The sequence below is a fragment of the Nycticebus coucang genome, chromosome 7, assembly GCF_027406575.1.
Source record: "Nycticebus coucang isolate mNycCou1 chromosome 7, mNycCou1.pri, whole genome shotgun sequence".
Classification (NCBI taxonomy): domain Eukaryota; kingdom Metazoa; phylum Chordata; class Mammalia; order Primates; family Lorisidae; genus Nycticebus; species Nycticebus coucang.
The window spans coordinates 137,400,950-137,423,551 of record NC_069786.1 but is presented as its reverse complement, the minus strand read 5'-3'; the positions used below and the strand labels follow the sequence as shown (position 1 = coordinate 137,423,551).

The window sequence follows — 22,602 nt, the reverse complement described above, 5'->3', positions numbered from 1 at the left end:
AACAAAAAAAAAGAATACAAATCCTGGCCAGGTGGGTGGCTCACACTTGTCATCTTAGCACTCTGGGAGGTCAAGGCAGGTGGATTGCCTAAGCTCAGGAGTTCAAGATGAGCCTGAGCAAAAGCAAGACCCCATCTCTAATAAAAATAGAAAAACTAGCCAGGTGTTGTGGTGGGCCCCTGTAGTCCCAGCTACTTGGGAGACTGAGACAGGAGATCACTTGAGCCCAGGAGTTTGAGGTTGTTGTGAGCAGTGATGCCATGGCATTCTACCTAGGACACAAGAGTGAGACTATCTCAAAAAAAAAAAAAAAAAATATATATATATATATATAAATCTTAATATCCCTCATTTTAAATTAAAATTGTTTTGAGGTAAAAATTGACATATTTACCATCTTAACATTTACAATATACTGGCATTTATTTACTTACCTGTTTACTTTTAGAGATGAGGTTTTGCTCTTGTCACCCAGGCTGGAGTACAGTGGTGCACTCATGGCTCACTGCAGCCTAAAGTGACCCTCCTTGTCCCAAGTGATCCTCCCCACCTAAGTCTCCCTGTCTCTTGGTTGGGACTACCAAGTGCACCACCATACCCACCTAATTTTTTAATATTTACTTATTTTTTGAGGCACAGTCTCTCTTTGTCACCCTGGATAGAGGGCTGTGGTGCTGTAACTCACAGCAACCTCAAACTCTTTGGCTCAAATGATCCTCTTGCCTCAGCCTTCTGAGTAGCTGGGACTACAGGCACCCACCACAATGCCCAGCCAGTTTTTCTATTTTAGTAGAGATGGGGTCTCGCTCTAGCTCAAGCTGGTCTCGAACTCCTGAGCTCAAGCGATCCTCCTGCCTTGGCCTCCCAGAGTACTGGGATTACAGGCCTGAACCACTGTGCCCAGGTGCATTTAGGACATTTACTATATGCAACCACCCCCTCTATCTACTTTTAACACCCCCAAAAGAAACCCCTGATAATCTACTACTCTGCTTTATATTTTAAGTTGCCAACATTTTTTTTTTTTTTTTTTTTTGTAGAGACAGAGTCTCACTTTATTGCCCTTGGTAGAGTGCCGTGGCCTTACACAGCTCACAGCAACCTCCAACTCCTGGGCTTAGGCGATTCTCTTGCCTCAGCCTCCCAAGTAGCTGGGATTACAGGCACCCGCCACAACACCCGGCTATTTTTTGGTTGCAGTTTGGCCGGGGCCGGGTTTGAACCCACCACCCGCGGCATATGGGGCCGGAGCCCTACCCGCTGAGCCACAGGCGCCGCCCGCCAACATTTTTTAAAACATTCAATTTTATAGACATTGTTTTCCAGTTTATATTTTGTCTTTTATTGTTACTGGGTTTTAAATCACATTTAGGAAGATTTTGCCCACTTCCTGGTAACAACATAATTCACTATTTTTTCTAGTACTTTTTCTCATATATTTAGCCTTCAATGCATTTGGAATTTGTCTTCGTGTGATATGGAGTACAGATCCATTTTCGTCTTTTCCAAGGGGTTAACAGTTGTCTCAACATTTACTAGCAGTGCCATCTTCTCCTCCCTGAGGAGGAGGAGACCACCTTTCTCACAGACTTAATTTTCTGGGCATTAGAGTCTTTGTCTGGATTTCCTGTATCCCAGGCTACAGTTCAATGACAGAGACTCAGGCAGTGGTTCAGTGGGAGGCGGTACTAGTTCCTCCCTTTTCCAGGGGTTTCCTGGCTACTTTCTGCATTCTTAAGTGTGCACTCTGCCGTCTCTTTCCTGTGAACTTTATGATTAGCTTATTTAGATCCAGGGTATTTTTATAAGGGTTATATTAAATTTATAAATACTACATATGGAGACCGTCTTCTTTATGACATAGTTTTCTCATCCAGAGCATGGTATCGTTTGTCTTCTGTTGCTATCACTGAACACCACAGACTAGGTAATTTATAAAGGAAAGAAAGTTATTTAACACTTCTAGAGATTGGGACCCACAGGATGCAGGCTGCATCTGGTGCCGGCTTTCTTGATGGTGAGAACTCTCCCCAGTAGTGCCAGGGTCCCAGGGCCAGGAGCCTGGAGAGACCCTCCCTATGGGTACCAGCCCAATCCCTGTGAATTACTCCATTCTCAGGTCCAGCCGCCTCCCAAGGGCCCCACCTCAGCACCATTGTCTTGGGAACCAAGTTTCTACGACCTGGACTTTTGGGGGACACTTTAGTGTCTTTAAGGTACATTTAAGTGTTCCTCACATCTAGGGATTGTATCTTTTTGTTGCTATTAGAAATGGGTCATTTCCTCCATTTATCTCCCAGCTGATGCTGCAGACCACTGGCCTCTGCTGCTTCATATCCTGCTGCTTTTCTGCTTCTGTGTTTGTAACTTGCTTTCTTGTGCTGGAAATACACCATCATCTGATGGGAGCTCACAGGGCAGCTGTGCCGCCCTTCCCCCACCTCCCCCATTCCCCCCCCACCTTTGCTGCTCCCTCCTTTCCCTCCCACCTCCTGCTGACCTGGGGCTGGGCACCTTGACTGGAGCAGGAAGGGCTTTGAAGGAAGGAGGCAGCAGGGTAGAGGCAGGCGGTGGGGGAGACAACAGGGTGAGGACAGGTGCACAGGGGCCTGTCCACTGGGCTCCAGCTCACAGGAGACTGGACAGGAGGGCAAGCCTATAAGACATCACCTCAATTCCATCTTGTATGGAGGGGGAAAATGAGGCTGAGAGAGGCCATGTGCCCACCTTTCAGCACTGATTGCCCTGTGGCCTGACCCAGCATCAAACAGGCTTTGGGAGGAGAATGTCCCTGTGTAAGAAAGCAGGAAGCCAGGCTGGGCGCATGTAATCCTAGCATTCTGGGAGGCCGGGCATGGTGGCTCACGCCTGTGATCCCAGCACTCTGGGAAGCTGAACAGGTGGATTGCCTGAGCTCATGGGTTTGAGACTAGCCCGAGCAAGAGCCAGATCCTGTCTCAAAAAGTAGTGGGCATTCTGCCAGGCGCCTGTAGTCCCAGCTACCCGGGAGGCTACAGCAAGACAATCGCTTGAGCCCAAGATTTTGAGGTTGCTGCGAGTTATGATGCTACGGCACTCTACCAAGGGTGACAAGTGAGATTCTGTCTCAAAAAAAAAAAAAAAGAAAGCAGGCAGGAAGCCCAGCCCCAAGGCAAGCCTTGCCCAGAGGGACAGACGGCATATGGGAGGCAAAAGTGAAAAGGGTCAAGATGTACTGGACAGTGAGGACAGAGCTGTGGAGCAACCTGGCATTTGTTCTGGTACACGAGAGCAGGCATGAGTGTGCACCTGGGGGAGTGTGCACGTGAGCTCTCTGGTGGTGGGAGGCAGCCTACATCAGACGGGTAGGAGATCCCCAAAACACCCCATACTTCACACCACATCATACTAGATTTGGCCACCGGTGTCCAGAGCATCACTGTGCAAAAGGGAAACAGCTGAGGGCAGTGGCCCTGTCAGGATCTGGCACTCACTTCCCATGTCACGCATGAGGTCCTTCTGACCCAGATTCCTGGGCCTGGCGCTCTCCCCAGAAACCTCCTTGTCAAGGAGGGTCTCTGATGTGAGGGCTGGGTTCTGAGAGATGATGAGAATGGCCTGGCAGGAGGAGGGCTGCAGATTTAAGAGGAAAAAGCAGCGCCATAGGGAAAAAGGAAGGGGGAGCGCTGCACTGGAAGAAGGGCTGCAGGGGGAAGGGGGGGAAGGGGGGAAGGAGAGGCCTGCAGGGAGAGGAGGGAGAGGGGAGGCCTTGCAGGGGGAGGAGAGGGAGGGCTACAAAGGGATGGAGACATTCACTCTAGTATTCCAATCTCCCTAAGCCTTTGAATCCCTTCCTCTAGGCCAGTGTTTCAACCTTTTATTTCACAGCACATTTGAACCTATAGTTAAACTTCTGCAACACACTTAAATTATGCTGATCAAGAAAAAAGTAAAAGAAAGAATATACTTACTGTGCTTTGAACATCTTTCAAAAATAATCATTTTTTTAAATGGTATCTACTTTCTTTTTATTTTTATTTATTTTAATGTAATTAATTAATTAATTTTTTTTGCAGTTTTGGCCAGGGCTGGGTATGAACCAGCCACCTCTGGCATATGGGGCCAGCGCCCTACCCCTTTGAGCCACAGGTGCCACCCTAATTAATCATCTTTAAAAGTTTTCACAGCACACTGGTTGAAAATCACTGCTCTGAGCCAAGGGAGACCAGGCATTTCCATTCTGTCCCTGATGGGCCACATTTTGGCCCATGTTTCTGCCAACCATTTAGAGCCCTCCTAACCTCCACCAGCTGCAACATTAAATGCAGAAACTCTGTGTGTGAGTCCATATCAGTTTGTTCAGCCTGATGCAATTCTTTGTTCATTCCACTGTTCCCCCACAACCTCAGCATGAATCCCCTCACGTTCCCAGGACTCTGTATAAACTGAAAACCAGAGTTCTCTTGGGGTGCAGGTCACAATAGCCTGAGTCTGGTTACAGTTCCAGAGCAGGGGTGGGTGGGCCTCACCACGAACTTCCTCAGGTAGTACAAGGCTGGGCTCCTTGGCTGGAGCAGAGAGGCCGGTCTACACCTCCAGCTGGCTCTTCTTACACATGCACCCTGATAGCGGGACCCCTTTCCTCCTCTGTCGGTACCCCCACATTAGCAGTGGACACTGTGAGGCTGGGAGTCCAGCTTGTCACCAGCCACTCAGAGATCTAGGTTTGATTTTCCACACTCAACCCTGCAGCTCAAGATGAGTTTCCCTCAGGGAAGATCTAGCAATTTTCCGGTTATTCATGTGGCACTGGAGCTGGGAATCTGAATTTCTGAGTTCACCCTTTTTTTCTTTTGAGACAGAGTTTTATTATGTTGCCCTCGCTAGAGTGCAGTGGTATCACAGCTCACAGCAACCTCAAACTCTTGGGCATAAGCAATTCTCTTGCCTCAGCCTCCCAAGTAGCTGGGACTACAGGTACCCACTACAATACCTGGCTATTTTTTGTTTCAGTTGTCATTGTTTAGCTCGCCTGGGCTGGGTTCTAACCCACCAGCCTCCGTGTATATGGCTGATGCTGTAACCACTGTGCTACAGGCGCCAAGCCATGGCTATTTTTTTGTTGTTGTTATCATTGTTTAGCAGGCCTAGGCCGGGTTCAAACCCACCAACCCCAGTGCATATGGCCGGCACCCTAACCACTGAGCTCACCCTTTCTAATTCACCCACTGCATTTAGGACCAGGAGTCCCACTATACCCTAGCTTAACCAGAGTTCTGAGCCACTCCAAACTCTGCCTTTTCTGAGCACTTAACCAGGAGCCCCAATGGCAGTGCTGGGTCCTCCCCAGAGCTGCATGATGCGGGGGGTGGGGCTTTGCACTCTGCCTGTCACTGGTGACAGGCAGATGCCTTTCACCTGTAGACTGGGGAAGCCCATCTCCAACCCCTGCTCCCCACCTGATTATTTTCCTGCAAACCCTCCACCCCTTTTCCAATTTCCAGGTAGAAGCCTTATACTAGAGAGGTACTTAGTCTAAAATGAAAATGTTCTACTGGGTTTATTACCAGCCTCTACCCTTAAGCTCCACCTGCACCTGGGGCTGACTTCCTGCACAGCCCTCCCTAGCACGCAGCCTGGCAGTGTGGGGAGGCCAGCTGCCAGGCCAGGCTGCATTCCAGGGCCCAACCATGGTGAGCTATAGGGGAACAGCCACTGCTTGAGTGCCATGCCCACCTAGGGCTCAGGGAAGGCTGCTAGGGTGGCTTGGGGTCTCCTGTGCTCCCCAAGGGGCTGGGTTACCAGCCATGAGTCCTTTGGCGACCCCAACAGGTCCCTGCATGGTCGTGTGAGGATAAGCACAAGGGAAGCTGCTGGGCTCACACTCACCCCCGCAGAGTCGTGTAGACTCGTTCTCATCCACAGGGTTTCCCATTCACTGGTCAGAAGCATCAGCACAGAGCCCCACAGCCTGGTCCCCACCACAGAAAGACCCTGTCACCGGTGGGGGTCACACTCCTTCCAAAGATGGAATTAAGCAGCCAGCTTAATTCCTTCTTTGCTGTGTTTACAGGGTAAGTCCCACCAGCTTTCCTGGAACAAGTTTAGTTCCAGGCTAAACTTGTCTTTAAATTGGATGTATCCTGGGAGGGGCCGCAAGTTGTCAAGTGAGAGCATGGCATGCCCAGGCTCCTTCCATTGGGGCCTGGGAGTTGACCCCAATTTTCTGGTCCCAGAAAGAAAAGGGGAGACATGGGAGTTCCAGGAGAAGGGGAGTGAGGAGAGGGCCATGGGCTGGCCCTGAAGCCAGCTCCAGACTCAGGGGAGCTCTTCTCCACTCACCCCTCCCAGAGGGTCTGCAGGGATGGGCCGAGGGTCAGGTTCCAGGCACTGGGGGCCTCCTGTGTTGCACCCAGAGGCCTAGGGGCAGCTCATCTCTCTGGCAACAGCACGAAGAAGGCAGCCTTCAGGAAGCGGCCGAAGCTGCAGAGCGTGGCCACAAGCCAGTGGGAGCGGAGGCCTGGGTCCGTACTGACCACACACTTTAGAACGTCTGTCTGGGAGGGAGATGGGGCAGTTAGATGCAGAGCAGAGGCCACCAGACCCCCAGCACTTCGCCTGGAACGTGACCCAAACCGCTGGAGGGATGACAGCTGTGGCCCAGACTGGAGAGGAGCCTTGGTGCCCTGCACCAGGACGGGCAGGGGCAGGAGGACCCAGGGAAGACCCTCCCCTGGTTAGGAGCAAGAACTGAGTCCTCCAGAAGCCCAAGGACTTCCCCGCTGGAAGAATGAGTAACTGTCCACTCCTATTTTCTTATTTCTTTTTCTCCTTGCTAAGAAATGCAGTCTCGTCCCTCTAGCTGGGCTATGGCCACAGTGTTGGCCACACTGGCCATGCACTGTGGCCATAGGCTGTGGTGTCTGCCCTGCATGGTGTCTGCCCTTGCAGGCTCCAGGAAAGGATGGGGACGGACCTTGTTGTTTCAGTGACAAGGGATGCCAATAGCCATGTGAGGGAACTCAGGCCCAGCAGACTGACCTCAACATCATGAGACCTTGAGCCAAGGCCAGCAGAGGGGACAGGGCTCTGTCACCACCCGGCCACCCTAATGTACACACCACTGCCCACCCTCTATTTTACAGGGCAGAACTGGCCCCTTGTGGGGAACAAGCACTCTGTGTCCAGGGCCCAGCAGTGTCTGTGGCCTGGCAGGCAGGGCAGCCTATCAGGGATGTGGACAGTTGAGGTTTCCCTGTGACACCTGTGCCCCGGACCTGCCTTCCCCTTTTTGTGGGGGGAGCAGGAGGAGCAAGCCTGTCTGGCCCACAGCCCTTGGCCCTGTCCTGGGCTCGCCACCCACCATTCCTGGAGCCCTGCACTTTAAGCCCCAACTCCCCACCCACACCCACACCCACGCTCACCCATCCGCCGCGCCTCCGCAGCCAGACTGCCAGGGTCTTGCGCACGAATTCCCCCAAGCAGTCAACAAGGGCATGGACTATGGCAGGCTGAGCCTGCCGCACACAGTCCACAGCCAGCGCCGCAGCCACTGCATACAAGGACACCACCTTGCCCCAAGTGATGCCTGCAGGGAGAGAAACGGCCAAGATCAGGCTCATATGCAACCCATGGGGTCATGTGAAAGGGCTGAGACTTGAAAGCTGCTCTCCAGGGGCCAAAGAGGGACAGGGCCCTCCGGGACAGAACACCTGGCTGCCGACCGCCTGCGGCTCAGTCCTTCCCAGTCTGCACTGCACACCTGCCTGCATGAGCCTGAGACCTGCCCAGCCCACTGGGACAGTCAAGGGGGCCACTGAGTGGTAGGTGGGACAAATGACTTAGAGCTGGGCAGACTGAAGCACTCTCAAGGGCCACCGCCCAGGCTCATCTGTCCCCAACAGCCTGTCACCTCTGGTTCACATACAAAGATGCTGAGGCCCATGGGAGGCCTCCCAGACCCCCGACCTGTGCAGAACAAGGGGGAAAGAGTCAGGGAGTATGTTGCCTCCTTAACATCTGGAGGTTTTCTAAATCAGTAAGGAAAAAGAGGAAGCTTTCAAAAGAAATGTGAGCACAGAACACAAGCAGCTGATTCACAAAAGAAAAAACATAAATAAGACAGACATGAAAAAAAAATGTATGGGATGGGCGGTGCATGTGGTTTAGTCGGTAAGGCACCGGCCCCATATACCGAGGATGGCGGGTTCAAACCGGGCCCCGGCTGAACTGCAAACCAACAAATAGCTGGGCGTTGTGGCGGGCGCCTGTAGTCCCAGCTACTTGGGAGGCTGAGGCAAGAGAATCGCTTCAGCCCAGGAGTTGGAGGTTGCTGTGAGCTGTGTGATGCCATGGCACTCTACCGAGAGCGATAAAGTGAGACTCTGTCTCTACATAAAAAAAAAAAAAAAAAAATGTATGGGGCAGCACCTGTGGCTCAGTGAGTAGGGTGCTGGCCCCATATACTGAGGGTGGTAGGTTCAAACCCGGCCCCAGCCAAACTGCAACAAAAAAATAGCCGGGCGTTGTGGCGGGCACCTATAGTCCCAGCTATTTGGGAGGCTGAGGCAAGAGAATCGCCAAAGCCCAAGAGCTGGAGGTTGCTGTGAGCTGTGATGCCACAGCACTCTACTGAGGGAAACAAAGTGAGACTCTGTCTCTTAAAAAAAAAAGTATGTTCACCCTCACTAGAAATCAAAGGCAAATTAGAACAAAGTGTAAACTGTATGTTTTGTATTAAAAACTTTTTTTTTTTTTTTTGAGAAAGAGTCTCACTATGTTGCCCTCAGTAGAGTGCCGTAGTGTCACAGCTCACAGCAATCTCAAACTCTGGCTTAAGAGATCCTCTTGCCTCAGCCTCCCAAGTATCTGGGACTACAGGCATCTGCCACAATGCCTATTTTTTTGTCGCAATTGTCACTGTTGTTCAGCAGGCAGCCAGGTTCAAACCTGTTAGCCCCAGTGTATGTGACCAGTGTCCTAACCACTGAGCTACAGGCACCGAGCCACATATTAGAAACTTAAATGGCGATGTTGGGATTCAGGTAGCTGCACTGTCGCTAGGGGGCGTGTGGCAGCATCTGAAAGGCCATAAAACACGCACCAGGAGTCAGCCTGAGGAAGTGGCGTGAGCACAGACTAGGCAGGTAGGTCAAGTCCATCCTCACCACAGCCAGAGCATTTCCCAGAAAAACACATCAACTCAAACACACACCTGCTCACAAACATTCACGGCAGCCCTAGTCACAGTCACCAGCAGGTACACAGAAGCCATCAACAGATGAACAGGTGAGCTACATGTGGGCAATACAGCCAGACCCTTGTCTCTCCAAAAAAAAAAATATATATATATCTATATCAATGGGCCCAGGAATTTGAGTTTTCTATGGGCTGCAATGATACCCTAGTCTGGACAACCAAGACCATGTCTCAAAAAAAAAAAAAATTGTTGTTACATGAATTTCACCTCAATGAAATGAGATGGACAAAACTCTGAGCTTAGACCATGTCATTTCTGAGCTTAAAGCTGTCTTGTTACTTCCCATTGCCTTCAACATAAACCCAAATCTGAAATACCAACCAAGCCAGCCCCTGGCCTGCTTCCCAGCTCCCACCCTCTATGGCGCCTCATCACTGCCGGAGTGTGCATGGCTGGTGGCACAGCCCTGCTCCACTGTGCCCTCACCAGGCAGACCAGGCGGGCAGATAGGGCTGGAAGGTGAACATGGATGGAGCTGAGGAGCCTAGTCTTGGGGCCATGCACCAGGGACCTGCCATCTGTGTCCCTTGCAGGGAGGCGTCTTGTGGTGAGAGGACAGTGTGTTCTGAGTGGCAGTCACACTCCAACCCCAGGACGACTGGCAGAAAGCAAGGGAGTAGGGCTCCAAAAGTGCCCTGGGGCAGGTCTCAGTACCTCTTGTTTTGAGCTCTTCCACACTTTATTATTTATTTATTTTGTAGAGACAGAGTCTCATTTTACCGCCTTCAGTAGAGTGCCATGATGTCACAGGACTCAGCAACCTTTAGCTCTTGGGCTTCAGCGATTCTCCTGCCTCAGCCTCCTGAGCAGCTGGGACTACAGGTCCACACTTTATTGATAGAACTTCATCACCATCTTTTAAAAGTGAGCTGTTTTGAGCATGTTTACAAAGCTGTGTAGCCACCAATTCCGGAGCTATTTTCTTCTTCCCAGAAAGAAACCCGACACCCCTCAGCAGCCACGCCCACTTCCCCAGCTCCAGGCAACCACTAAACTACTTTGTTGCTCTGGAGTTACCTATTACGGACATCTGTCTGTATGAACGGAATCTGGGTTACCTGTTCTGACTGTATGAACGGGATCGCGGTTACGTGTTCTGGACATTTGTGTGAACAGAATCGGGGTTACCTGTTCTTGGTATCTGTATGAATGGAATCGGGGTCACCTGTTCTGGACATCTGTATGAACGGAATTGGGGTCACCTGTTCTGGACATCTGTAGGAACAGAATTGGGGTTGCCTGTTCTGACATCTGTATGAAAGGAATGGGGATTACCTGTTCTGGACATTTGTATGAACAGAACCGTGCATGTGAGCTGCTTTGGATCCTGGGTATGATCCATGCTTTGCCAGGCACATTTCCCAGGTGCATCCACACTGGACAGGGGCCAGCACCACACTCCTTCCCATGCTGAGCAGTGCCTGGAGGGCCGGTGTGTGGTGTTCTGTTTGCCCCTCCATCAAGGGCCTTCAGCCAGTAGCTTTGGCTATTAGGAGAACCAATGTGATGAATTTTTTCATCCTTCTTGGGGTTTATAGAGTAACTGCAAGTTTAACCATTTGAGGAGCTTCCAAAGTGGCCACACCATTCACATCCCCCCACTACCACAGGAGGGTTCCGATTTTGCTAACACTTGGGATTAATCTGACTCTCTGCATCTAGCCATCCTTGTGGATACAAAGTGGGTCTGACTTGCATTTCCATGACAAGGGGTGGTGTGGAGCACTCTTCAGTCACTCAGATGTCTTCAATGGACAGATGTCTATCCAGACCCCTTGTCTGCCTTTTAATTTGGTCACCTTGTTAGTACTGATTTGTAAGAATTCCTAACTTTTCTGTATTTTTTTATTTTTCTGTGGTAAAATACTTTTATAATAAGAAAAAAAAGAAAACTTATCCGGGACAGAAAAAAGTCCCAGATAACAGAGTCTTTTGGGGCTCAGTACCTGTAGTACAGTGGTTACAGTGCCAGCCACATATCCTGAGGTTGGTGGGTTCAAACCCAGCCTGGGCCAGCTAAACAACAAGGACAACTATAACAAAAAATAGCCAGGCGTGGCGGATGCCTATAGTCCCAGCTAATGGAAGGCTGAGACAAAAGACTTGCTTAAGCCCAAGAGTTTGAGGTTGCTGTGTGCCGTGATGTCACAGTACTCTACCAAGGGTAACGTAGTGAGACTCTGTCTCAAAAAAAAAGAAAAGTCTTTCCTCTGGGCAGAGTTTTGAAGCCCAAAGTGAAAACACAGCCAGAAACATCAGTCCCCACTGCCTGCGGGGGGGACATGGCTATTTTGCCCCCCAGTGGTACTGGCCAGGGTGTGCAGGGCAGGCTGGTGCAGAAGGGACCTGGGGCAAAATGGGGCAGAGGACCAGTTAGGGCTCACCCTGCAGGCAGAGAGCCCCAAAAAAGGTGAGGACGGGGATGGGCAATGGGCAAGGTTGGACAGCAGGGGTGTCGGGCCCTGTCCTTCCCCCTGCCCGTATCCACCACTACCCAGGGGCCCGGCCCCCCTCTCCCTGCTCCTCTCGACCCACAGCAGGCCACAGCCACATTCTCAGAAACAATTGTTCCTTTTAAAGCCAGCCGGTGGCTCATAAACTGGCTGGCCCCACAGCCCTACAGTCAACAGCCGGCAGACAGACGGCCACCCACGCTCAGGCTGCAGCCAAGGGAGGATGGAAGGTGGAGGGTAGTTATCTTGGATGTTCCCTGCTCCTGGCTTCCTTCCCGGGCCTCACCCACCACCTTCTCCCCCAGGCACCTGCCCAGGTCACCCTTGCAGGGCCAGCACCAGCCCCCTAGATCCTGCTGCTCCATCCCCACTGATCCTGTTGCTCAGTCCTCAACCTCCACGGCACCCACAGCCCCCCAAGCTCTGGCCCCTCCACTGACCAGCTAAGTCGGCTGACTCAGCTGAGCCACAAAACACACCTCAGCCTGGCCTAGACCCTCTGCTGCCTCCCAGGCAGTTTCCACCAGAACCTCATCCCACCCACCAGGAGCCAAACTGAACAACGGGGATTGGATCACTATCTCCAGAAGGGACAGAGAAGCAGTGGCAGAGTCCTGGCAATTCAGTGGGGGCCCACCCCTCGCCCCTATGCCACAGCCAGTGGTCACCTGCTATGATCACCCCTCATCAGGCAGGACCAGACCCTACCAGGACCCCTTCCTGGGACCTGATGTGGGGAGCCTTCTCTTCCTGCCAGCTCCCCAGCCCTCCCCTCACTACACACCAGGTACCTAGCTTGCTCACCAGAGGTCAAAGGAGCCTCTCTGGGAGAGGACAGCCCATGGTCACCCCACAAACCTGAGGCCAGCAGAGCAAGGGGTCTCCTCTGAGCAGGATGCAGAGGCCCCCCTGCCTTTGGCTTCTTTGCCTCATCTCTGGGGTAGGCAGAGGTCATTAGGTCATTTGACAACCCCCTGACCCTGAGGCCCTCTCTGGTGTGGAGAGCACCTTCTTCACAGCACCCCCTGCCTAAAGCCCAGCTTCTGCTGCCATCAGGACTGTCCTAAAGATGAGGAAACTGAGGATGGAAAGGCAAAGGGGGTGCTGAGGTCAAACATCTGATCACAGCAGACCCAGATCAGTTCACACTCAAGGGGCCTCTGGACCAGCAGAGGGTCTTCCAGAAAGCCCCGGGGAGTGGCTCCTTGCTCCTGTCATCTTGGGGTCCCTGGTGCAGAGTGGCTCTTCTCACTGGGCAATATGTAGCTCTTCTCACTGTGGCACTTCTCACTGGGCAACAACCTGCCTGGACACACACCCCATCCTGAGACTCCTCTCTGACCCACAGAACTGGGCAGAGGGACAGGTGGCTTCTGAGTGTACCTGGCAAGAGCCTGGCAGTGCCCACCAGAACTGTTTGGGACACTGCCCCTTGGATGTGCCGCTGGGATCCAGCACCACGCTAGAAGCCCAAGCCCCCAAAAGGGTCCTATGCAGAAGCCAACAGCCAGGCCTGGCTGCCCCGGGTCACCACAGCCCCACCGGATGCCAGACACAACTGCTTGAGAGGTCAGCACCAGCTGCCCAGCACCTACCACCTGAAAGGTCCTCGGTCTGTGTGCCCTGGGCCAACCTGTTACATGGCTGACACCTCCAGTCTGTGAGCCTGCAGCAGCAGCAGCCTCCCCACGAGCCTAAGCTGGTCCAAAGACCCCAAATACCTCCATGAGGTCCCTTGGAGTGGATGGGCCCAGCCTACCTGCAGAGAATATGTGGCCTGCCACAGCCAGAAATGCGTCGGTCACCACGGGCTCAGACTGGAGTGAGATGTGCAGCTGGCGAGCCACGTTGCGGTAGACGCCAGGCCGTATCAGCTCCAGCTCATCCCCTGCATGGCCATATAAGAAGATCAGAGGCAACCCATACCACGGCCCCCTTGAACATGACTGGCTCTCGGACACCCCCCCACCTCAGCCCCTAGGGACATGGGCACCCCCAGCCTTATCCCTGCCCCTCTGACAAGCCAGCCCCTGGGCCAAGCCGGCTAAGCCGGTGGGGCAGGAATCCTGTGGTACAGACAGGCCAGGCCTACTCGATGACTCATGGCAGACAGGCCAGCGAGCTGCCCAGGCAGCAGGAGAGGCTGGCAAGCAGTGAGAGCCAGCCTGGGGAGGGGCTGCAGACCCCACTCTGTGGGCAGCCCCCAATGTCTTGGAGGATGATCTGGCTCAGGTCTTAGGGTGGCTCAGAAGATGGCTCAAGGGAACCAACTCAGAACTGCTAAGCCACTGCCCTGGGCCACCAGCACCCCCCACTCTGGATTCCTGGTGTCAACTGGGTGTGTGGCAGCCACGTCAGTACAACCCTCTGCAGGCTCAGGACATGCCCTCCCCCAGCCTGCCTGCCTTGGTGGTGGCAGCAGTGCTGAAAATCCTCCATGGCTCCAAGAGCGGGTGTCCCCAGACTGACTAGCTCTCTAGCCAAAGCAAACAGGGAAATGCTGCTGAGCAGACAGTCCTGGCAGATAAGAGTGGCAGAGTCATCCCTGAGGCCAGCTGCTCTCCATCTAACAAAAATCTGGAGCCAGGGCCGAGGTTGGGGGATGGTGTGGAAATTCCCAGGGCTGGCCTGCCTGTTCCCAGAGAGACCTCCGGGGCCCCTGTTGGGACACAGCCGGGCCTCTTCCTATTTGCAGCTGCCTGAGCAGCGCTGAGGGCACAACAGAGATCTGGACCCACAGGGCTGGACCCGCCTCCCTCAGGGTCAAGGAATTATCTTCACCAGGGGGCCCCTAGAATGTAACCCTGGGGTCATCCTCAAAGCTGAAGAGACTGCCAGTGGGCAGCTGACCTAACAGAGTCCCCTCATCACACCAGGCTCTTGGGACGACTGACCAATCCCAAACCCTGCTTGGCCCTCCCCTCTCCCCTCCTTCCCCTGATACACCTCCTCCTGAAAGCTGGTGCTGGCCCACAGAATCTGTCTCCACCCCCTCCCCTGCTCCTGGGGTGGCCAAGTCTATGCAGCCTTGCTCCTCAGGACCAGCACAGCATGCAAGTGCCACAAATGCAGGGTGCACACTAAACAGGGACAGGCACACACCACTGTCAGCCAGAGGAGGGATGGCGTCCCCTCTTATGGGGACACTCCCTCTGACCCACCTCCCCCACACCCTGACTAGAGAGATACCCATTCAGGGTATCATCTTTACTGCCACCTCCCATCCCTGGGCAGGGCCACAGGCAGGCTCGCATGTTCCCACTCTGGGCATTCAATAAATATTCACCCATGAATGGCCTCAGCTGTGGTGAGGCGAGCTGTCCAGTCTCCCTCTCTGGGGTCCAGACCCTGGAGCAGGGATCCTCAAACTTTTTAAACAGGGGCCAGTTCACTGTCCCTCAGATTGTTGAAGGGCCGGACTATAGTTTAAAAAAAAAAACAAAGGGCGGTGCCTGTGGCTCAAGGAGTAGGGCACCGGTCCCATATGCCGGAGGTGGAGGGTTCAGGCCCAGCCCCGGCCAAAAAAAAAAAAAAAAAAAAATATGGGGCCAGCCCCATACGCCGAGGATGGCGGGTTCGGACCCAGCCCCGGCCAAACTGCAACAGAAAAATAGCCGGGCTTTGTGGCGCGCGCCTGTAGTCCCAGCTACTCGGGAGGCTGAGGCAAGAGAATCTCGTAAGCCCAAGAGTTAGAGGTTGCTGTGAGCCGTGTGACGCCACGGCACTCTACCCGAGGGTGGTACAGTAAGACTCTGTCTCTACAAAAAAAAAAAAAAAAAAAAGACTATGAACAAATTCCTTTGCACACTGCACATATCTTATTTTGAAGTAAAAAAACAAAATGGGAACAAATACAATCACACCGCAGCATGCGGCTCATGGGGCCCTAGTTTGAGGACCCCTACTGGAGAGGGTAGAGGCAGTCACTGAGCTGCATGAGACCCCAGCTGTCTTCACAGGACCACCCAACTCCAGAGACTCTGGCTACCCCTCCCCACCCCAATGGTGGGTTCAATTTTCACAGGGGGGCCCAAGAGGCCTCCAAATCAAGAGGAAAGTGCAGCCTGGCAGTGCCTCACCCTGTAACTGCAAGGACATACTTTCTAAAACAAATATCAGGACACGTGGTCTGACAAAGGATTTTTGTGCTCAGCTGAGAACAAGGGTCATTCTAGAAATTTAGCCACCGAAACATCTTTTTTTCCTTTTTTTGAGACAAGAGTCTCACTCGATTTGGGGAAGAATGTTTGAAATCTGGGCAAAGCAGGCAAATGGGGGGGCCCGGGTCGGGGGGCCTGTCCTGCACTCCAGCCATTCCAGGCAGATTTGGGGCACCCCAGGCCTAGCCCCCTCTGTCTGAGGGAGACCAAGGTCTAGCAGAGGAGGGTGCTGACACCGTCTTCCGGCCAGGACAGCTGTATCCCCAGATGTAGCGGGCCTCGGCCACGCCGGCCAGCTCCGGAGCGGCAACCTGCGGACTACACTCACCCAAGCGCAGCAGCACTGCGCACACCTCTGCCAGGCGGCCGCCAGGGACCAACGCAGCGCGCTCAGGCGTGCTCCAGGAGAGGCCGGCGCGCAGCAGCCGCGCGTGCACAAACTCCCTGCCCAGCGCCTTGGCCTGGGCCACCAGCTCCTTGTCGGTGGGCGAGCGGTCAAAGGCGTCCATAATCTCCGCGGCGAGTACTGAGGAGCGCCGCAGCACCTCCATGGCGGGGACGCGGACGAGGGCCGCTGCACCTGCGGGCAGATAGCCTTCGGTAGGGCCCGGCCGGGTTGCGGAAGGTGAGGCCGGCCCGGTGAGCCACGAGGACTGGCGGCTGGGAGCGGAGACAGCTGCCCCCAGCGCGTGCGCCCAGATCGCGCCCGCGCTCCTGGCCGGGGCGCACCGGGAGGCTGAGCTGGGCGTGGATCCAGCTGAATAATCCAGCTTTGGGGCCCCAAATCTTTAAAAACAGTCTCACGTTCGGGCGGCGCCTGTGGCTCAGTCGGTAAGGCGCCGGCCCCATATGCCAAGGGTGGCAGGTTCAAACCCAGCCCTGGCCAAACTGCAACAAAAAAATAGCCGGGCGTTGTGGCAGGCGCCTGTAGTCCCAGCTGCTCGGGAGGCTGAGGCAAGAGAATCGCGTAAGCCCAAGAATTAGAGGTTGCTGTGAGCCGTGAGCCGTGGCCATGGCACTCTACCCGAGGGCGGTACAGTGAGACTCTGTCTCTACAAAAAAAAAAAAAAAAAAAAAAAACAGTCTCACGTTCTTTCAGAATCCAAATTAAATCCCAAAGATCCCCACGGCTGCCAGGGATCAGAGGCACCAGGGGAAATGCGATTTGTTCTGGGCCCGGCGGGCCCGCCCTCGAAGTCCAGCGCGCGAGCGGCTGAGGCGGGGGCCGCGGTCACCGCCCCACGTCCTGCCGACAGCTACAGCCAGAAGCCCCGCCCAGCTGGCGGGCGGGCTCCGAGCGGGACCACCCGCCTCCGGACCTCGGTCGCAGGTGCCTGTCCAGGGGGCACCAGGGAACCGACGCCCCGTCCGGCCCGCTCACCTCTGCCGCCGCATGTCGAGAGCGCGGGGCTGGCGAGGCGTTCTGGCTTCAGGAGGATCTCGATCCTTCCACTCACACGAACGACGGCGCGCGCCCCGGCCGGCGCCCCCGGGTGTCCGCCCGAGCCCGAAGTGCCAGGTCCGCGGAGTTCCCGCGCTCCCAGAGGCTCTGGCCCGCGGCGTCAGGGGCGAGGGCGGCGGGACCCACCGCGCAACTCCCAGCCGGTGAGAGGCGAGGCCTGGGGCTTCGCCTTCTAAGGAAAAGGCCACCCGAGGGCGGAGCCGCAGAGCCCCGCCCAGAGCTCCCCGCCGCCTCCCGCTTAAGGAGGACCGAACGAGTTCTCCCGGCCGCGACTCAGACCCGCCACCCGCCGCGATTCTCGCCCCGACCCATTTTAAAATTGGGTTGTCTTTTTGTTGTTGGTTTGTAGGGGTTTACATAACCCGACACATGCCTTTGTAGCTAGGCAGATCCTGGGATTGCTGTTTATTTGAAGATAGCAAACATCTTCCGCTGTGCTGTTACTTCTCACAGGGGTCCTCAAACTGCGGCCCCGCAGGTGTGATGACGCGGTGTGATTGTATTTGTTCCCGTTTTGTTTTTTTTTTACTTCAAAATAAGATATGTGCAGTGTGCATAGGAATTTGTTCATAGTTTTATTTTTAAACTATAGTCTGGCCCTCCAACGGTCTGAGGGACAGTGAACTGGCCCTCTGTTTAAAAAGTTTGAGGACCCCTGTATCCATCGAATAGGAGTTATTCCTACAGGAGTCCAGTTAATCCTTACTTCATGGCGACAGCCTTTTCATTAAGATATTCTCCTATGTTTTCTTTTAGAAGCTTGACTATTTTAGGGTTCAAATTTAGATCTATGATGGATGGAAAATTAATTCTTGCGTGTGGTGGGGGGTCAGAGCACATTTTTGCTGTAAAGATAGCCAGTTGACCCAGCATCATTTATTGAATAAAATGCATTATTTTTCCACTGAATAGGACAAGAGTTCTCCGCATAAATCAATTGATGACAGCACACACACACACACACACACACAAAATGTGTGTGTATATATATGAACTCTATTCTATCCCACTGGTCTATTTCTTTGTTCTTGAGCCAACCTCACATAATTTGAACAACAGCATTAGCCAACTTGACCTAAATTCACATACATATAACATTTTACCCAATAGCTGTAGAATATATTTTTTTCCACATCAACATGGGATATTTGTCAAAATAAACCTTATTCTGGGCCATAAACAAGTCTCAGCAAATTTGAAAAGGTTGAAATCATACAGTGTGTTCTCTGAATTAAGTTAAAACTCAATAGCATCATCCAGGTGTGGTGGTACTCACCTGTAGTCCCAGCTATTCGGGAGGCTGAGGCAGGAGGATCACTGGAGTCCAGGAGTTTCAGGTTGGTGTGAGCTGTGATGACAGCACTACATTCTAGCTGGGGTGACAAAGCAAGATCCTGTCTCAACACAAAACAAGATAAAACAAAAAAACCCAAGTCAATGACAGAAAGACTACTAGAAAGTCTCCAAAAGCTTAGAAATTAAATGTCATGCTTCTAAATAATCAGTTGGTCAATAATAAATCACAGTTGAAGTTCCAAAATATTTTGAAGTGAACAGCAGTGAAAATATGGACTAACAAATGTTGAGCAATGCTGCTAAAATACATTCCTCAAAGTAAAGTTTATAGCTTTAGAAGAACAGTTGAAAATTGATACTCTGAGGTTCAAGTCAAGAATCTAAAAAAACCCCAATAAATTAAAACCAAAGATGAGAGGGTATTGTTGCTATCCACGGGCCTAGTCAGAGACATGGAGGCAGACACTGCAGATGAAATGAATGATTTATTAAGGGATGGCTGGTGCTCACTCAGGCACAGCAGCAAATGGCTGTCTTTACTCACTTTCTTACATACCCAAACACATAAGATAAAAATAATCCAAGAACAAGGAAGACAAAAGGTAAAGATTCCTTATCAGAGTTAATCCAGCAAAGTACATACACACCTTTCTAAACCAAGAATATCTTGTTTAGAGATAAACAACAATGGAGATGAATCACAAAGGGCTGGGTTGTCTGTTCTGGTTGCCTACTTCTCTATATGATTAACTGAAAGTTTTTGTGTAAATAGAGGTAGGGGATTAAGTGCAATGGTCCATTGCCCGAGGCAGCCAGCTACGACTTGGCAAGAGCCCTCCAAGATATTCTTTCCTTTAAGGCGTGACTGCCTGCATTTTTTCAGCAAAGCCACTTATGTGAGCTGAGGGAGAATATCCCCCAAAACTCACATCTAGCCCAAGTACTGGAAATGTCCCTTCTCAGGGTCTCGTAACTTTAAGGAGCACAAATGAGACTGATTCACCTACAAGGGTGCAGTGGACTGTGCTCCTTCAGGGTATAATAAAAATAAGAGCAGAAACTAATGAAGCAAAGCAAAAAAATAGAGAATATCAGCAAAGCCAAAGTTGGTTCTTTGAAGAGACAAGTAGAATTGATAAACTCCTGAAAAGATTGCATAAAAGAAAAGAAAACACAAATTTCATTATCAAGAATGAAAAAAAGGACATCACTACAGATATAATTATACAAACATTAAAAGGATAAGAAGAAGATAGTATGAAGAACTTCATAACAGTATATTTGAAATTTTAAATGAAACAATTTATCAAAACTGACACTAGAAGAAGTAGAAAATCTGGATGGTTCTACACCACAGCCTGGGAGGTGCCCTCAAGGAACAACCCCCAACTGCTTTTCCTCCCTTCCTAAAACAACAATAATGCATTCTCCTTGCTCCCTCTGTCAGAAGTCAGGTAGCTCCTGTGTACTTTCCTATCTTTTGCCTAAAACCACATAGCTGCCTTTCCCTAAAGTTGAACTTCACCCCATGTACTAAGATTCACATCCTTAAGAATAATGTTCATGGGGCAGCACCTGTGGCTCAAAGGAGTTGGGCACTGGCCCCATATGCCAGAGGTGGCAAGTTCAAACCCAGCCCTGGCCAAAAACTGCAAAATAAATAAATAAATAAATAAAATAAAATAAAAAAGAATAATGTTCATGATAAAACTCCATTTACTTACCTAGTTACTTCCCCTCAGCCTTGCAAAAGGAAAATATTCATCTTCCCACTGGCTTTCCTTGCTGATTTGCAACATTGTTAATACAAGCAACTTTGTTTAGGTACTATATAAATAGAACCTAAATGGTTGGGTGCTGGCTGCAGTCATCCGTGGCCACAGACCTCCTGATCCTGGTCCCATCTTTGTCTCTCGCGTAATCAATGTCTCTTGTGTAATTTATTTTCTCAGTTCCCCACCATTCACACTCTGGTTCCTTTACTCTTCTTTCGCACTGGTTCTCAAAAACTCAGAGAGGGAAAAGAATTTACCTGAGGAGCCACCAGAGGGTAAACCCTGGAGTCTGACTCCACTGCCCCTGGGCTATGCTGGGGCCAGGGACAGAGCCTGCAGCTGCGGACAAGAGCCCAGGACACACACACCTGCTGCCTTCCCTGTGTCTCTTCAGGCCGTGCCTGCCCCACTCACAGGCACAAGCTTCCTCCTGGCTCTGCCTCCTGTCTCCTCTTGGAACTTGTCCCCTGGGCTACAAGGTGGGAATGGTGAACTCCTGGGCACCATGGTAGTGCACCATGGTCACGCCTGGGAACAGCCTCTGCACTCCAGCCTGGGCAACACAGCAAGATTCTGTCTCAAAAAAGAGAGAGAGAGAGAGAGATTGATTAAGCTAATCTGGAGTACCCAGACCACAAACCCCCATCCAGACCTCAAAAAGCTCAGGCCCTGCTGGAGTCCACTGAGGTTTTCCTGCCCCTGGAGGCCTAGAGGCCGGTCTCATCTGCCCAGCCCCAGCCCTTAGGTCCCCATGTCCTTTGACTGCCTGGGAGCCTGCGTTCCTGCACTCACTTTGGTCCTGATTTTCTGTCTCTGCAGAATCCTTGCTGTTGGCTCCTGTGTGCTGGTGAGTCTTTTCTGCTCCAGGTTGGCTGACTATGCATCTCATTCCCTAGCTCTGAGCACAGACACCAGCCTAAACTGGCTTGTGCACAAGGAGATTTGTCGATTTGTATGGATAAAATGTCCAAGAAGAAAGATACAGGTTTTAGGCGTGGCTGGACCTAGGAGTCTCTTTCCATCTGGAGGGCTGTGCCCCTCTGTGATGGCTTCACTCTCAGACAGGCTGGAGTAATCACAAGATAAAGCCCACTCCTGTGTGTCTACACCCCCAGGTCCAGTCTGGATGGTAGAAAAAAGACAATCTTTCAAGGTAACTCCTGGGACATCCTAGGACAGGTAACTTCTGTGGTGTGCCCATTTCTGAACCAGCTATGACTGAAGATAAAGAAGGTGCTAAGTGGGGCAGCGCCTGTGGCTCAGTGAGTAGGGCGCCGGCCCCATATACCGAGGGTGGCAGGTTCATACCCGGCCCCGGCCAAACTGCAACAAAAAAAAAAAAAATAGCCGGGCGTTGTGGCGGGCGCCTGTGGTCCCAGCTACTCGGGAGGCTGAGGCAGGAGAATCGCCTAAGCCCAGGAGTTGGAGGTTGCTGTGAGCTGTGTGACGCCACGGCACTCTACCGAGGGCAATAAAGTGAAACTCTGTCTCTACAAAAATATATATAAAAAAAAAAAAAAAAAAAGAAGGTGCTAAGTGGTCATGTCTGACTCATACAGCTGGCCCTGGATAGCCTGCACAGGCCACCTAAACTGTGTGGAGTACAGTAGGGCCCGGTGAGCAACAGGTCATGTCACAGGAGAAGGATGCTGAATTTCAGATGAGGCTGCCCTGTGAGTCACTGTATGCAGAGTGGGGTGGGGGGGGTGTCCATAGCCCATGATGCTCACACTCAACAGTCTGTGGTCTCAAATGTTCGTTTTCAGCTACAGCCAGGAGGAGGGCTGTGCTGTGTGCCACCCAGAACCTTTTCCACCAGGTGATGTGTGTTTGCACACATCCTGGGCTGTGTGCCTCCTGGTTACCTCAGAGCACCAGCTGGCACTGGCAGGGCAGGGCCTGCTCTGAAGGCCCAGGGAGCCACAGCCATCTGCTGAGCCACAGATGGGTTCTGGGGGGCAAGGCCAAAGCCTTTATCCCTTTTCAGCTAGGCTATGAGGACGTTCTCATGGACTGGCTAACAAGCAAGTGCTTGCCTCTGAAAACGTGGGTATATGTCAGAAAGTACACACCTGTAGGAAAAAGGCAGCAGCCTCTGATATGGGCAGGGCCCCTGCTGGCCCCACAGGCACAAAGGGTCACTGCCTGCCCCGTGCAGAGCAGGTGCCCTGCCGGACTCTGTCTGCATCACCCAACTGTATCTGGAGCCTGTGTGGCC

The 22,602-nt window shown here is 52.3% G+C and overlaps 1 protein-coding gene across 2 annotated transcripts; it reads right to left on the bottom strand.

The window, feature by feature from the left end:
- Positions 1–1,294: 1,294 nt before the first annotated feature.
- BOK (BCL2 family apoptosis regulator BOK) lies at positions 1,295–17,662 on the bottom strand. 2 transcript variants are annotated; one of them, XM_053597268.1, is made up of 5 exons: positions 17,233–17,662; positions 16,180–16,431; positions 13,451–13,579; positions 7,404–7,567; positions 1,295–6,532 (listed from the first exon to the last, which is right to left on the bottom strand). In XM_053597268.1, the coding sequence occupies exons 2-5, from the start codon at positions 16,400–16,402 to the stop codon at positions 6,524–6,526; spliced, it is 525 nt and encodes a 174-aa protein (XP_053453243.1). In that variant the 5' UTR covers positions 16,403–16,431; positions 17,233–17,662; the 3' UTR covers positions 1,295–6,523. The 2 variants fall into 2 exon arrangements, with proteins under 2 accessions (XP_053453243.1, XP_053453242.1); XM_053597267.1 differs by having other exon boundaries at positions 1,296–6,536; positions 17,233–17,621.
- Between the last annotated feature and the right edge of the window lie 4,940 nt (positions 17,663–22,602).

Coding starts and splice junctions, on each gene's coding strand:
- BOK (XM_053597267.1), bottom strand. CDS start 16,402: ATGGAGGTGCTGCGGCGCTCCTCAGTACTCGCCGCGGAGATTATGGAC. Junction 7,568..13,450: donor AGGCCACATATTCTCTGCAG/GTAGGCTGGGCC, acceptor CTCTCCCTGCAG/GCATCACTTGGGGCAAGGTG. Junction 6,537..7,403: donor TGCGGAGGCGCGGCGGATGG/GTGAGCGTGGGT, acceptor TCTCCCTCCCAG/ACAGACGTTCTAAAGTGTGT.